Here is a 14,631-nt window from a genome sequence, read left to right on the forward strand (position 1 = left end):
AACATTTCAATTTACTTTTTAGTATAAATTGAATCGAAAAACCAATTGAACTAACTAATTAGTTTGATTTGATTTGATGCATCTCTGTGGATTTGAGTTTATTAAAGGACTGCAGCAGCCATATAAAGTCTCTAAATGCTGCCTCAATTAGGCAATTAATACATCACATTATCGTGTCAATAACAGGCAGACAGCGCAGTATGTACATGAAACAATTATAACATTATTCAGAAACCTCATAACATTATTAGGATACAACACCATCTCCAATTATTTCTCCTATCTAAAATGATTCTATTGTAACTGCATATACAAGAGTTTGAGAGATACACTAATCGATCTGTTTACTCTACCAAAATTGGACGCCACAGAAAAAAGTAATCCCATGGACGAGCGTGAAGCTGAAATGTTGCTCGGGAGTCTACAAGCTCGAGAATAGGCGACAAGAGAAATTCCAATATTTTGTATGAGATGAGAAGTAGGGACCAGCATTACCAATTATGTAACTGAGAGGTAATGCTTTTAACAATAGGATGATACTCTGTGTGCATAAATCTTTTAGCTTTCTCAGAGCCAGGCTCATCCAGCCATTCGTTATATAAGCTTTTGACAAGGGGATTCTCAAAGGGATCCGCTACCAAAACCTATAAAAGATAGATAGTAATTTATTAAAGCATAGGAGGACGAAGAGAAGGATATAAGATAAAGAACAAAGAGACGGGATGGGTAGAAATCTCAAAACTTCTCTTTGCATAGCTACAACAAGCAAACACTATAGTCCATAACATTAAATTTCATTTTAACCAACCTCAACATCTAGACTACGACTTATCTTTTGAATGTTTGCACAAAATAAACAAATTAGTTGCATATCTTCAGATTCTCTTGAAAAAGCAATTTCATTTATTGAAATTCAATTGATATACCCAAGGAAAAATAATGCACTACAATCTTCTCGGAAAGAAAGTTTGACTGTTTAATCAGGATGGGATATTTTAAATTTTGATCCATTAAAAGGATACCATCATACTAGTAATTTATCGTTCTACGACTAAATATTCTCGATATAATATTCCAGATCAATGAAAGGAAAGTGCAAACACTATGTATTATCCTGGAAAGAGAAAAACAGTATTAGATTATGCTCACATTTTCCATGTAAATGGCTTCCAGAGACTGAAGCAAATCCTTAGGAGATTGTCCAGGCTTTGGTTTGATTTGACCTCCACCATTCAAGCAACCTGTTAGATCGAGAAGGCTACCAGTTAATGCTAAAACAACACTTCTAGTTTGATATAGAAGGCATACTGAATATAATGTCTTGGCTTTGCTGGAGCCAGCGTTTAGCATTTAAGGCTCCAATTGGGAATTTAGGTGTTCTGTAAAGATTTGATTCAGTGGGCGTTTGAAGGTTTGGCTACTAGCATTTAGAGAAAATAACCAAATCTGAAACCTTGGATATTCTAATTGTTGAATACAAATGCTAGAGTTTAAAATAAAATAGATATCTAAATTAGATTATATTACAGGAATACCTTTCTCTATATAAAAGCCAGCCTTTTTAACTATAATTCACTGTAAAATATAAGTTCAACATGCACGTATAGCACATCTACACCTAATCTAAGAGCACTGAATCTGTACATCGCATTGCGTGTTCGAGTGCACGTGTGTGCATACATGCATGTGTGTGTATCTGATAAAGAAAGAGAAGGACACACAAACAGAAAGAGAGAGTGACACACAAACAGAAAGAGAGGCACAAAAAGGAGCAGAGAGAAAGGTACCTGATGGACATGCCATAACTTCCACAAAATGATAGTCACATTTCCGCATTTTAACCTTTCTAACAATATTTTGTAGGTTCTGGAAGCCATAACAAAGTGCAAATTTCAACACTATATGTCCATCAACCTGCAGTATATGATGACACAAATATATGAACACAATAGAAAAAAGGGTTAATTCCTAAAAAAATCACGAACTTTACACGAAGTTTCATTTTAATCATGACCTTTAAAAGTTGTCATTTAAAGGCACGAACTTTCATTTTGTTTCAAATCTATCATTTCAATGTATTTTTGTTGACTAAATTCTTCAATAAACCATTAATGAAAGACCCAAATTATAAATCGACATTAAATTTTATTATCTTTTAGTTAGAGTATATAGGATTAGGAATTTTTGGTTCGATAAAATACATCGGATTTTACTTTGGCGATAGATTTGAAACAAAATGAAAGTTCGTGCCTTTAAATGACAACTTTTAAAGTTCATGATTAAAATGAAACTTCGTGTAAAGTTCGTGATTTTTTTAGGAATTAACCCTAGAAAAAATAACTATTAATCTATGTCTTGCAAATATCCATCAATATGATAAGATTATATAGGGATGCAAACATTTAGCCTATGTAAATGTACATGAGTTATGTTCATCCTAACACGACTGTAAAAGGATATTGAAAGGGGTGCATTCTTCACAGGCAATGAAGTATAGAACTTTGAAGGACAAAATTAGAAGGTGCTTACTTCCAGAGTCACTTCACGAAAATCTGTATTTCTAATAGTTTTGAATGACAAAGGACCTTTTACATCCATTCCAAATATTGTTTTAGCAGCATTCCTGAATACCGTCTCTGCATAACCACCAGAGCTTCCATTCACTCCATAAAGATGCCCCTCTTCATTAACATTTGTCAACCTGCAAAGAAGTCAGCAGACATTTGCTCCGATGATTATCGGTTTAGCATCCTTTCAACACATAGATAAGGTTTAACTGGTAATCAAAATTCTTACATTTTATCTAGAGGAGAGTCTTCTAAGGCTGCAAAATCTACTTCTTTTAACTGCAAAAAGTGGATGAAATAAAGCATACTAAAGCAAGAATACTTTTTTACAAACACCAGCAAATATTTTATCGAGGATGCTCATAAATTACACCAAAATGGATAACCCATCTCACCTTGATCAAATCTAAGACTTCCCCAGATGTCAAAACAGAATCGACCTCTGTGATACTAATATGACTACCATCACTCTTTTTCAGAGAATCCACTTCAAACACAAAGTCGTCCCTCACAGCCTCAAGCTTCTTATCATAACAAGGCATCACAGTCACATGGTAAACCTCCTCCGACCTATAAGAAATTTTTCATCAATTCTACATTTCAACTTACTGAAGTAAATGTATCCATGAGAACCAAGGAAAATGAAGCCACCATGCAAAGAGCAATAACGAGAATGCATTAATACCTAAGACCCATCTTTTCGCATATACGGTTTTTAATGGTAGCTCCAATAGTTTGTTGAGGGCTCTTCACAGAAGATATGTGAGGCAGAATATAGGATCCTAGTTGTTTTTCGGCATAGCATATCCAACCTACAATTGCAGAGAAGATATCAATTGAACATTTTTGCTTGTTGGCATGGTCTGAGAGGAGAACACAAACAAAAATAGAAAAGATTATATACAATTACTAAGCTATCATGTATTAAGAAATGAACCTGGGCATGCCGATGAAAGCATAGGCAGAGTTGACTTGGATCTCTCATCGTCATTTGACTGGTTTTGTTTATAACGTGCAATGAACTCATTACAAGTTTCAATAAGAGTTATATCTCTACTACTGCTTGTATCAAATACAGCCTTTACTCCCAAAGATTTAAAAAATGTAGTAAGTTTCTTAATAACCTGCAAATTTGCATTTCAAAAATATTCACTTTCACACTTAAAATAAAACATTAAAAAATATCCACATATGCTGAATCCAACCGAATACCTGAAGTGGGGAGAGGCCAAAATGAACTGCAAGAGAAGCTCTGGATTGTGGAGAGACAGATATTACAACCGCCCTTCCTTTATCAATAGTAGAAAGAAATTCATCCAAGCTTTGCTTCTCAAGCATAACCGTCTCTGCTGACGTTATGCATCCACTATATTGTCACCCAAAAGCATTATAAACAGCATTAATCTCAAGATCTCACATCAAATTTTGAAAAGAAGAACTCTTCTAATCACCAAGAATATGTTGGAAAGTGTATGAACTAAGTTTCATGTTCGCAAAGCATGAAATTGATTCTCAACTAAGTAAAACAAGGCATTTAATAAATTACATAAACCATTTTCAAAGAACTTTAAATAGTGTTCGCAGCCTACTAACCACTATCGATTAACTAACCACTACATCGAATTCCATTTCCTATGTTCCATAAACCATAACAAAATATATTATTAAGCTATCCACAAAACAAATGAACTACACAGGAGAATTGAATTAACCTGCACGCCAAACAGTCTTTAAGGGAGATTTTAACAGGTGCAGTTTGCTGCGGCTGCTGCTGCTGTTGCTTATTGGAAACTGAAACCCTTACCTAAAATTAGAGCAACCAAGAAAATATTTCTTAAGAAGAATCAATAATTTAGCAGCTAATGAGTCAATTCAATAAGGAAATTGCAGAACTTTTGAAGTACCTGAGGTTTATCGGTTTTGGGTTTGACAGTGTTTGATTTCAACCCCTTTAATGAAACAACGCAAGCTTGAGACGGAGCAATGAAATCGCTGAGATCTTCAATTCTTATAGCTGCCGAGAATTTCTCCGACATCTCTGAATTTCACTATTTAATATGCTATGCTATGCACTTGAGGGGTTCGATTTCTCTCTATTGGGTTTTTTCTTTTGGTGTGATGTTCTTTTTTGTTGGTATTCTTCAGGGACTCAAATGTCGAAACAGAAGCAAAATTGTGATAAAAAGATCGTTCCTTTTCTTTTCTTAGGAAAATTAATAATAATGACCGTCATATAAAGATCGTGGCGGACACATGTCTTCTGAACTAATAGTAATAGCCAAAGGTTAGAGGTGGGAACTGAGTCAGGTGGTTATGATCGGCTCCCGGTGTATATCAAATCAAACCGAACCAAAATTCAAATGTTGGTTTGGTTTCTTGATTAATAAGTGTAGACACCTATTTCCGTACATGTAAAAAGTGATAAGGGACAGAAGCGTTCAATGATGATTTTTAGAAAATTTTGCTATGCGACGGACTTGTGGTCGGCTTAATTGGATTCAAACTCGTTAGATCCGTGCACAATTGCAAATTTAAATAATTGAAACGTAATTAGCTGCAAATAGCTTATAAAAACCCAAAATGATTGTGATTTAAGTCAAAAAAAAATGGATTAATTGCAATATCTTAAAAGTTTACATGCCAATTTGCAAATTTAACGGATTAAATTGACCATATTCAAACTCTTAGGGTCTCAGAAGTCGTTTTTAATATTTTCGGGCACCAAACTAAATTTTTAAACCCTTTTTACTTAGCTTGTAAGATTTGTTAAGAATTTAATTAATTAAATAGTAGTTTCACCCGATCCTAACTCTAATTAGTCTATCACTTCACACACTTTTCAAATCCCTTGTTTATCCATAACTCTAACTAACAAAATTTAAACCTATATACACCAGTCAATCAAACAAGTTAGAAATGGTTCGATCACTCAAGAACGCACTACTACGCATCGATCCGAAATTAGATTCCACATCCGGATCAACAGAAAACGAGCCAATGACTCAGAATAGTACTTCTGAGGACCTAATACATTTTTTCATCACTTTTATCACCTATAATTCAGAACTGCTAATTTGATATGTTAGAACACATGCTAGTTTGTTTTACTGTGAAATTGCCTAAAACTGTTCTGGATATAAACTGTTTTTGCCATAATTGTCATGCCTTTAAATTCTTAATAAGATTGTCATGAAATTCATATTTGAACATGTATGTTGCCTGTTTATATGTATTCTTTATCATTGTATGTCGACATTGTTTAATTTAGATGCCTAGAACGTGTGTTTGTAGTTTAAACTGCCATGATTGTCATGCTTTGTGTTCTTTGATGTTCTTGATATGATTGCCATCAAATTTGATTAGAAACATGTTTTAGGATGTTCTTAAGTGTTTAGAACGTTTATTAATCAATTCAAGTATGTTTTTTGTGCTTTGTGATCGTTTTCCGAGTGAATTTGCATAAAAATCGAACCAAACGAGGATCTGCCCCTTTGCCTGTCGTGGCGCCATGGTGCTTCTTTGTTCTTCAACCTCGGACATTTTCAAATCTTCCAAAATGCTTCTAGACCTTATTTTTATGTTTCCGGATTCGTTTGAACTCGGAATTTGGCCTTGTTTGACCCCACATATTTGTAATTAGTTGTATGATCTGTTCTTAATTTGTAATGGGTCAAACCTAATCCGTCTCGGGTCTCGAAGCCCAAAATTGTAATCTGCCATGTCATCAGGGCCTCGAAGCCTAAACCCGACAAAACCAGTAACTTCTAGACGCGATTCAGATTCGTTTGAACTTGGAATCGACCCGAGTTCACACCAGTGGAATCGTATCGACGAGACGAAGAACTTCCGTATTTGATAAAAGCTAGATTCTGACCACATCGACTGCTCAAACGACAGATGAGTGCTAGACACTCCGAGTCTATAAGGTTAAAAAGTATCTCTAACGTTATATGTATATCAACTTCTGATTGTGTATGCTTGTATTGTTTATATGCTTTTCAAAGCATGTCCAAATCGCGTGATTTAAAACTTGACAATATGAGTTACCAACTGTCATTTTCTGACAAATTAGAACATCGACCAATCATATAACAACACGTGAGTATGTATTACGATGCTCACGTTAGTGTTTTTTAGCTCGATGTTCTGATTTGTCACAAAAAAAAGTTGGTGACTGATATTGTCAAATTTTTAAAATTAATATTGCAATTGTAAATCACATTAAATTTTGTGATTTAATTTGCAATCAACCCAATTATTATATTGATTGACGGCTTGCATTTGACTGAACGAGGTTTTACAAAATATATGAAAATTAGTTGGTTCACATGTGTAGTTCGATGCACATCGCAATGAATTTTATTTTCAATTCTGAATGATTAACATATGAAAATTAGTTGGTTCACAGGATCTTCATATTTATTTCTCTTATAAGTGAAGTAAATTCAGTTTAAATAAATTTAAAAAAGAAAACAGCTTTATTTTAAACAGGAGAGTTACAAATTAAGTCCCACACTATTTGGCTTCATCATCTTATATGTAACACAGCCCACAACCTAAGAGAGGATCATACACATAGAGCTACCACCTAATACAATCCTTGGCCTTGTTAGTCCCGTACAGGCGGAAGAGGCTGAACGCCGAGATACAGGACAGCACCACCATGCTTACACTAACCAACATTGCACTTGCTATCCCCTCCCCTACTTGGTTACAGAACTTTCCATACATTGTGCATATTTTCATCCATTGTAGCTCCGGTTGTCCGAGCTTCGCAAACGCAGCCGACTGTGCAGCCGCTGCCACTGCAGCCAGCGTCAAGTATGCCATCACCTGCACAATCAACTTAATGTTTTAGCATTTATTTTGGACCATAACTTCTTCGAGTCTTAAGTTTTCGCGATCCGTTTATAATCTCTGAAAAATACTATTGAAACTCCAAGATTCTTATTTGTGATATATTTTTATAAAGAATCATTGTTTCTCTGTTTTTGTTTTAGCGTTTTTCGTTTTCATGCTTTATAGGTTAGCATTTAGGTGCCAATACATAGAACCGAATTAGAACCGAATTCAACTCTGATGCATCAAGACTTGATATGTAAAAATGATTAACAATTAATCTGAAACCAAAAATTTTCTTTATCAACAATTGTCACATGTCGGTCATGCCGATGGTGCGATAAATCTTGATACTATTGATGGATTTTTCTAGCATGTATAAACATCAATTGCCTAATACATGCTCCTCGTGTGACAATTTTAGAGACGCATGTTGAAAAACTAAGCTCCCACTCCCGAATCTACAAGCCCCTCATTAGTTTTCTTACATGATATTGCTTTATGATTCACCGCAACAAAAAAAAAATATTTATGGTTTCGGGTTTCAATTGAGCACCACATTGCTCGTGTATCTTAGGCATTAAATGATCATGCATAGATGCATGACTAACAAAAGACATGATTGCCATCATGAGAATGGTCTCCCCATTATCTCAAGTGTGTAGGCCATGTGGGACATATATGCGAATTATTCTCTCCGATGCAACATCAGATGAAATAAAATGCAGAGTAATCTGCATAGTGATCTGTCATTTTATATGTTCACTTTAAATATTTATAAATTATATTCTTTTTACTTTAAATATTTATAAATTATAGTTTTCCTACAAATTTCTTAAATTAAGACTAAACTAAAGTATCAATATTCAACAAAAATTGATTATTTCAAGTTATGGATGAAGTTATGTTGTTTGAATATTACAATAACGACTGATAAATTATAGCTCAAATAGAATAAGCGTTAGATAACAATCTGCTAGGTCGTGGGTTCGATTTCTCCCGCAAGCGCTTTCCCTCACCGATTATAAAAAAAAAAAAGAATTACCACAAGGCAGCATTTCTTTTCCATTTACAAGTGTGACCATGTTGATGTTGATATTCATAACACAAACAGTTAGCAAGTGAGTGGCATAAATTGACAGCCCCAGGAATGAGACAAGTTCAAGACATTAATGGAACGAGTCAGGTTAGCACCACCCACCTACCCAACTGTGCACCCAATTCAGAATCAACTCTTAAATAATGGGTCCTGCCCTGGGTTAGCTACCATGCATTGAATGATGCATCTGTATTTGATGATGGTGCAATCATAACCAGAAACTATAACCATTTAATTATACCTGATCTCCCGAGAAGATGACCCACGCTACAGGCTTGTTGAACAGCACGCTCCCTCGAACCATACAAATCACGCAACGCACTCCTTGCACCAACGAATAGGCTGCAGCTATCCCATTTGCTATCACCAAAAACCTGCTCAACCAACACCAACAAACTTCAGCAATCTACATACAAACCTTAAAGAACCTGAAAAATATACGAAGAGGATGAACTTACACGAGGGCTTTCATATCTGTAAACTTAGCAGTTTTTCGAATAGAGAAGATTTCTTTAACTTGGGTATCGGTGCTTATAAGAACAGCTGAAAGAACACCTAACCCGCAGATCAAACACCTCAGTAGAAGCTCTGCAAGCCTCACTCTTTTATCAACCACCTTCAAATTACTACCATGGTAGACTGGTACATTTCCAGGGCTAATACCAACGCCCAAATAACTCATATTTTAAACAAAAAAACAAAGTGAATCTTAGATGAAGAGAGAAATGAAGACAAGAATTCTCAAATGACATAAAGCATTCCTCCACTTATATAGACACCACAAAAAAGAGCTTTTTCTTTTTGGCTTTGTTTGGTGGAAGTTTACAAAGCTGCCAACTGGTCCGAATAATAAAAAAAGAAGCCCTAAAATATGACATTAAATGGCATGCAAGGGCAAGGCAGTGGGCTGATCTTTGTATTAAAGAGAGTGAATTAGGGAAAAGAGATAAAAACGTGCCTTGGTTTTATTTTTCTTCTAGGAAGAGGCAATAGTTGCTTGCCCCAAGGTAAATGGGTTGGATAGGGTTTTTAACTACTCATAAACTATTCAATATGAACCAGATACTCCAATTTATGATGCCCCATTTCTTTTTTAAAGTAATGTTTTTATTTAGTATTTAATTTATTTTATATTTTTAAATATTTTTGACGGAAAAAGAGTGTGCATTAAACTCATTGTAAAGGCGTAAAAGGAGCTAATCTACAAAACATTAGCGTCCCATTCTTTTATGAAAATTATAGTTTATATCAAATAAAAATTTGAAAAGTTAACATCATTACATTAATTTTTGAAAAATTATTAATCTCATAAAATATGACGTGATAAATAATTGTGTTACTTATCAGCGATTAGACAACATGCTCATAATACTTATCTATAAAAAACTTAAATGAAAAAGAAATAGTATATGATTTAATAAATACAAATTTAAAACATATGAGTATTAAATTTTATTTCTTTATGTTTATATCAAATCGTTTATAAAATTAAAACTGAGTTATCAAATCGTTGGAAAGTAAATTTTAAATTATTAACTATTTTAGTTTACAAAATTAAAACTGAGATGTCAAATCGTTTGATTTTAAATAAGGATTGTCTAAACTATGAATTATAATAAATATAAAGGATCTTAGAATAATTTGTTCAAACAAATCCACGACAGAAATCCATATATTTCAAGTCAAGACAAACCAAAAATCGGATAGGTTTCTTTTCTCACTATGCTATGCTACTGCAAATATATAAGAATAGTTTATGTTAATAATTACATGAATTAGGCTTTTTTTTGTTATACTTAAAGAGAGCGAGGGAGGTTCGAACACGATACCTCTTACAAAAATGTCTATAGCTATTATTATCAGTGGCGGATCCAGGATTTAATTTCAGCCCGGACTAAACGACATGTAAATAATAAATATTTAAATATCATTTATATAAAATTTATTAATAAATAGCAATAGAAATATTATAATAAACTTCTATATTAATCGCGTTCAACACAAGTCAATTGCATTATTTGTGTATAATATCTTGAAAGTGCTATAAAATAGATTCCATCAATTTTCACAAAAATATGTCTTTCAGTATAGCATACTAAACTATCACCCGTTTTATTATTTAAATTGAACTTGATTAACAAGAACCTTTTAAACATATATACATGTCTCATTTTATCTTAAATTTAATATTGGCTTCATTTTCATTGATTGAAATTTGTTGTTCATGATCAGCAATTATATCCGTAAAATCAAACTCAACACGACTTTACCCCAAAGTTGTGGCCGAAATATATTTCTATAAGAGTTGACATTTTTTGGTATTCTAACAACAAATTTATTAATAACCTAAATAAATCTGTTTTAATTAGCTTTTATCAAGCCATTTCTTTAAATATTTGCAAAAATTTCAAATTATGAAATTCGTCAATTATCAATGAATTAAAATAAAATTAATTTTCAATTATCAATAAACTAAACTAAAATAAAATCAATTATTAATAAATAAAATGAAATGAAAATAACGAAAAATTATTATTTGTTATAGTTTAATCAATTTTTTCATTCTCCATGAATAAATCAATTTAAATAATCCAAAAATACAATTATTATAATTAGTACATAAAAAAATAAATTAAAGTAATTTATATAAATATAATATAAAAACAAGGAAAAGGAATTATGTAAAATTAGATGTGGATTGATTTTTAAATATAAAATATTATAGAATTAGTAACTTTTTACTGAAATATATTAAAATGTTTAGATAATAATATTGAAAATTAAGTTAATGATTTAGGAAATTAAGTTAGAAAATTATGCAAAAAATTAAGAGAACTGAATTAAATAATTGATAGACAATAAAGACAATTTGTTAGAAAAACAATTATTTAATTTAAAAATTAGTATTTATAAATATTAATCCTTCACCAGTTGTTTATAAGAATGGTTATGTAAATAAAATTAAAATAGGCCAAACGGCCATTTTTCTATCTTAGTAAAAGAAAGGCCAAAAGCCCTTTCTCTATCTATATTATATATAAAAGCACGGATGGGGGGACAAACAAATTTACTGAATAATTATTTTCAGTTTACTAATAAATAAAGGTTTTATAGTCATTAACTAATTAGTTATTTAATTAATCACTATTATAATTAAAATCCTAATTAGAATAGATAACTAAATTATCTCCAATTTAATTTTTAATATGTAAAAAATAGCTAAATTGTCTCCAAATTAGTAGGAATAACTATTTTTTAACTTGATTGAACAACAAAATTAAAATACTGTATTTGATCAATATATTATTATTTAAATTTCTATCTTATTATTATTTTTGATAGAAAATAATAAAATTAAGTTAATTATTTAATTATGGTTATTATAAAATTAAAAGAAGAATAAATTCAATATGAAATAAAAATTTATAACTGAATATATTATATTTACTTTTACAAAAATTCTTAACTAATTTAATATTAATAATAAATATTATACTCATATGCTTTAAAATCTACCACCAAAAACCACACGATTACCTCTAGACTTAATTATAATTATAATTATAATTATAAATTTCATTATAGCATCTAATTCTATTTCTAACCAAATCTAATTACTCTTATCAATTGTGTTGAAAATCTACTGCTAAAAATATATTTAATTCTATTTAATTAATTATTAATTTAATAAATAAATTTATTTCAATTATATCATAAAAATTGAATTTTAATAATTAGTCTTATATAATCATATAAAAACGAATTGAATATCACATAAAACACAATTACTAATTGGATGGATAAGTAGGCTCTCTTAGAATAATAAAAAGACTCTCCGTTGATTATGGCACTAGAGCATTATATATTAGTTATCATTAAATTAAAGATAAATTCATGAAAACTTTCGCTTGAAAAATAGCAAGCAAATCAATTTTAACCAAAAGAAATTGTACTCTCCACACCTACTTTATTATGTACAAGTTACTAATAAATGATTAAATAGAAATTTTAACTAATTTAATAGGTGTACATAATAAAGTAGGTGTGGAGAGTGCAATTTATTAAACTCTTAGTATTAATGATATGTAATATTTATCGCATTTTACTATTTCACACAAATTAAAAGACTAATAAATATATTTTAATTGTATATATATTTATTAAATTGTCCATATTATATTAATTATCACTAATTTTATATTTAACTAGTTTTTTTTAATCTTATTAAACTATTTTTCGTTAGAGATAAATTTGAAAAATAGCAATTAATATTTTCTTAAAATTGTAATGTAATAAATATTATAAACTAAAAAAATTCTCAAATGCAATAAATATTATGTACCGGAGAGAATAATACTAAACATCTTCTTATTCTTATACTAATAAAATGTATACTCACATAACTTTAAATTTTAATTAATCAATTAACTATAGAGAGATATTTTTACTACTAAATTATTGTCCTAAGGTTCAGTGAATCTAAATAATTTCCAACTCAATGATAATTCAGTTAAAAATACGTTTGATTATGTAAAAACATACTATTTTTAATGTTAATAATAAAAGTGATTTGGGGTCTGAAGATTTAATTGACATAGCTATTTTATATTAACTGATGGAGTTTACCTTCTGATCCGGTGAATTCGACCTGCAAAACAGGGTAGAAGCTAACGGACAATGGTTGTCCGATTAACTCTCTGATGCTAAAGTCAGTATTGAGTTTTGAGCAGCGTTTTGAGTATATGAATGTAGTTGTATGTTTAGACATACCTCATGCTTCTTTTATAGTACATGATTGCATACCTAGTAGAGTTGTAGTAGGAAAGTAAATCCTATCTTATTTTGACCCTGATTAGGAGTAATCTTCCTTATTTATACATGAGTCCTATTTAGAAACGTCTTCCTAAATAGTATCGCCTTGTTAAGTTAGAGCTTATCTTCTTAATTTGGAGTTTGTATCTAAATAGATAAGATACTCGAGAATATTCAGTAGATCTGGTAATCCGTCCGAATTCCAGGGTCGACGCGCTTTGTCCGAATCCTCGGAGATTCGGCATTATTCCTGTCGGATAGGTCGTGGCGGATCCTGTGGATTCGGCCACCTGTTTTGTACGTTTTGGTTCTTTGGTTAGAAGTCCGGTATCGTCTGAGAATAGATCTTCTGCAACTCAGCTTCATTGTAGTTAAAATAGGATTCAATATCCATCATTAGCCCCCCCCCCCCCCCCCCATTAGTAAATTTTAGCTCTTTTGGAGCTGAGTCGTTATATTCGGGCGAGTCGATTTACTTCTCCAGCAAGATTTCTATTTTTCTTCTCTTTGCCATTTGTCATTCATCTGACGCGACCCTTAGGATTTCATCTCTTCAACTTCCTGATACCAACTTCTTGGAATATAAATGTTCATTTTTCGTTTTTCTTCTTTCACTTCTATTTTTCTACAAAACTTTCCAGATTTCTTTAAGCAAGTTATTTTTTTTGTTGCGTTAGTCATCTTCAAGATTTCGCGTTTTAAGGTTGCTCCATATCTTTCCTTTGATAGAACCTATTTGATTTTAAGGTTTTTTCTTTCCTTTTGCTCCTCTGATCTTCTGTTTTTGATATCTGAGTTTGGTTTATTGTTTGTTTTTCTTGTTCTTCCCTTTTTTTCTTCTTTTGATCTTTTAAATTCGAAATTTCATTGTTCTTCCTTGTTCCCCCCTCCCTCCCATTTTAATTTTAAAATGTCAAAAGTAGTATAAGGGATTCGGGGTGCTCGTGATGGCTTAGAGCATACCCGAAGTTCTCTATCTGTTCAGCAAATAACACATTTTGCTAAAGAATTTGATTTTCCCTAGTCATACACTATTGGGAGGTCCGGAAAAACGTATCAGGCAAATCATAGTACATACTCGCCTTCTAAAATTGTCGTTTTTCATGAACAGTTCGTAGCGGGTCTTCGTTTTCCTCTCGAGTCTTTAGTTGTAGATATTTGTTATAATTTAAAATTTCCTCTTGGCCAGTTTCATCCAAACGCAGTTCACATTATTTGCTCCTTTATTGTGTCATGTAGATCTCGCAGCCAAGAGCGTTCTCTTGGTTTATTTAATTATTTTTATGTTTTCTCCCGTCGAAAGGAGTTTTATTT

The 14,631-nt window shown here is 31.8% G+C and overlaps 2 protein-coding genes across 2 annotated transcripts; both read right to left on the bottom strand.

Moving 5' to 3' along the window:
• Positions 1-201: 201 nt before the first annotated feature.
• On the bottom strand, positions 202-4,793 carry LOC126664887 (protein NAR1). Its single transcript, XM_050357499.2, has 11 exons — positions 4,472-4,793; positions 4,280-4,371; positions 3,780-3,933; positions 3,505-3,691; positions 3,253-3,379; positions 2,963-3,137; positions 2,797-2,846; positions 2,530-2,701; positions 1,788-1,914; positions 1,150-1,241; positions 202-644 (listed from the first exon to the last, which is right to left on the bottom strand). The coding sequence occupies exons 1-11, from the start codon at positions 4,601-4,603 to the stop codon at positions 492-494; spliced, it is 1,461 nt and encodes a 486-aa protein (XP_050213456.1). The 5' UTR covers positions 4,604-4,793; the 3' UTR covers positions 202-491.
• A 2,229-nt stretch (positions 4,794-7,022) lies between these two features.
• LOC126666268 (CASP-like protein 2B1) lies at positions 7,023-9,265 on the bottom strand. Its single transcript, XM_050359277.2, has 3 exons — positions 8,964-9,265; positions 8,747-8,879; positions 7,023-7,400 (listed from the first exon to the last, which is right to left on the bottom strand). Exons 1-3 carry the CDS (start codon positions 9,185-9,187, stop codon positions 7,149-7,151), a joined length of 609 nt encoding a protein of 202 aa, XP_050215234.1. The 5' UTR covers positions 9,188-9,265; the 3' UTR covers positions 7,023-7,148.
• Positions 9,266-14,631: the final 5,366 nt, after the last annotated feature.

Source organism: Mercurialis annua, linkage group LG1-X (genome assembly GCF_937616625.2).
Source record: "Mercurialis annua linkage group LG1-X, ddMerAnnu1.2, whole genome shotgun sequence".
NCBI classification, from domain to species: Eukaryota; Viridiplantae; Streptophyta; class Magnoliopsida; order Malpighiales; family Euphorbiaceae; genus Mercurialis; species Mercurialis annua.

Excerpts from the sequence above, each read along its gene's own strand:
- LOC126664887 (XM_050357499.2), bottom strand. The coding sequence starts at position 4,603 with ATGTCGGAGAAATTCTCGGCAGCTATAAGAATTGAAGATCTCAGCGAT. Across the intron at positions 3,138-3,252 it reads TGCGAAAAGATGGGTCTTAG|GTCGGAGGAGGTTTACCATG; the intron begins GTATTAATGCAT and ends AATTTCTTATAG. Across the intron at positions 645-1,149 it reads AAGCCATTTACATGGAAAAT|GTTTTGGTAGCGGATCCCTT; the intron begins GTGAGCATAATC and ends TATCTTTTATAG.
- LOC126666268 (XM_050359277.2), bottom strand. The coding sequence starts at position 9,187 with ATGAGTTATTTGGGCGTTGGTATTAGCCCTGGAAATGTACCAGTCTAC. Across the intron at positions 8,880-8,963 it reads ACAGATATGAAAGCCCTCGT|GTTTTTGGTGATAGCAAATG; the intron begins GTAAGTTCATCC and ends TTGGTTGAGCAG. Across the intron at positions 7,401-8,746 it reads TCATCTTCTCGGGAGATCAG|GTGATGGCATACTTGACGCT; the intron begins GTATAATTAAAT and ends TTGATTGTGCAG.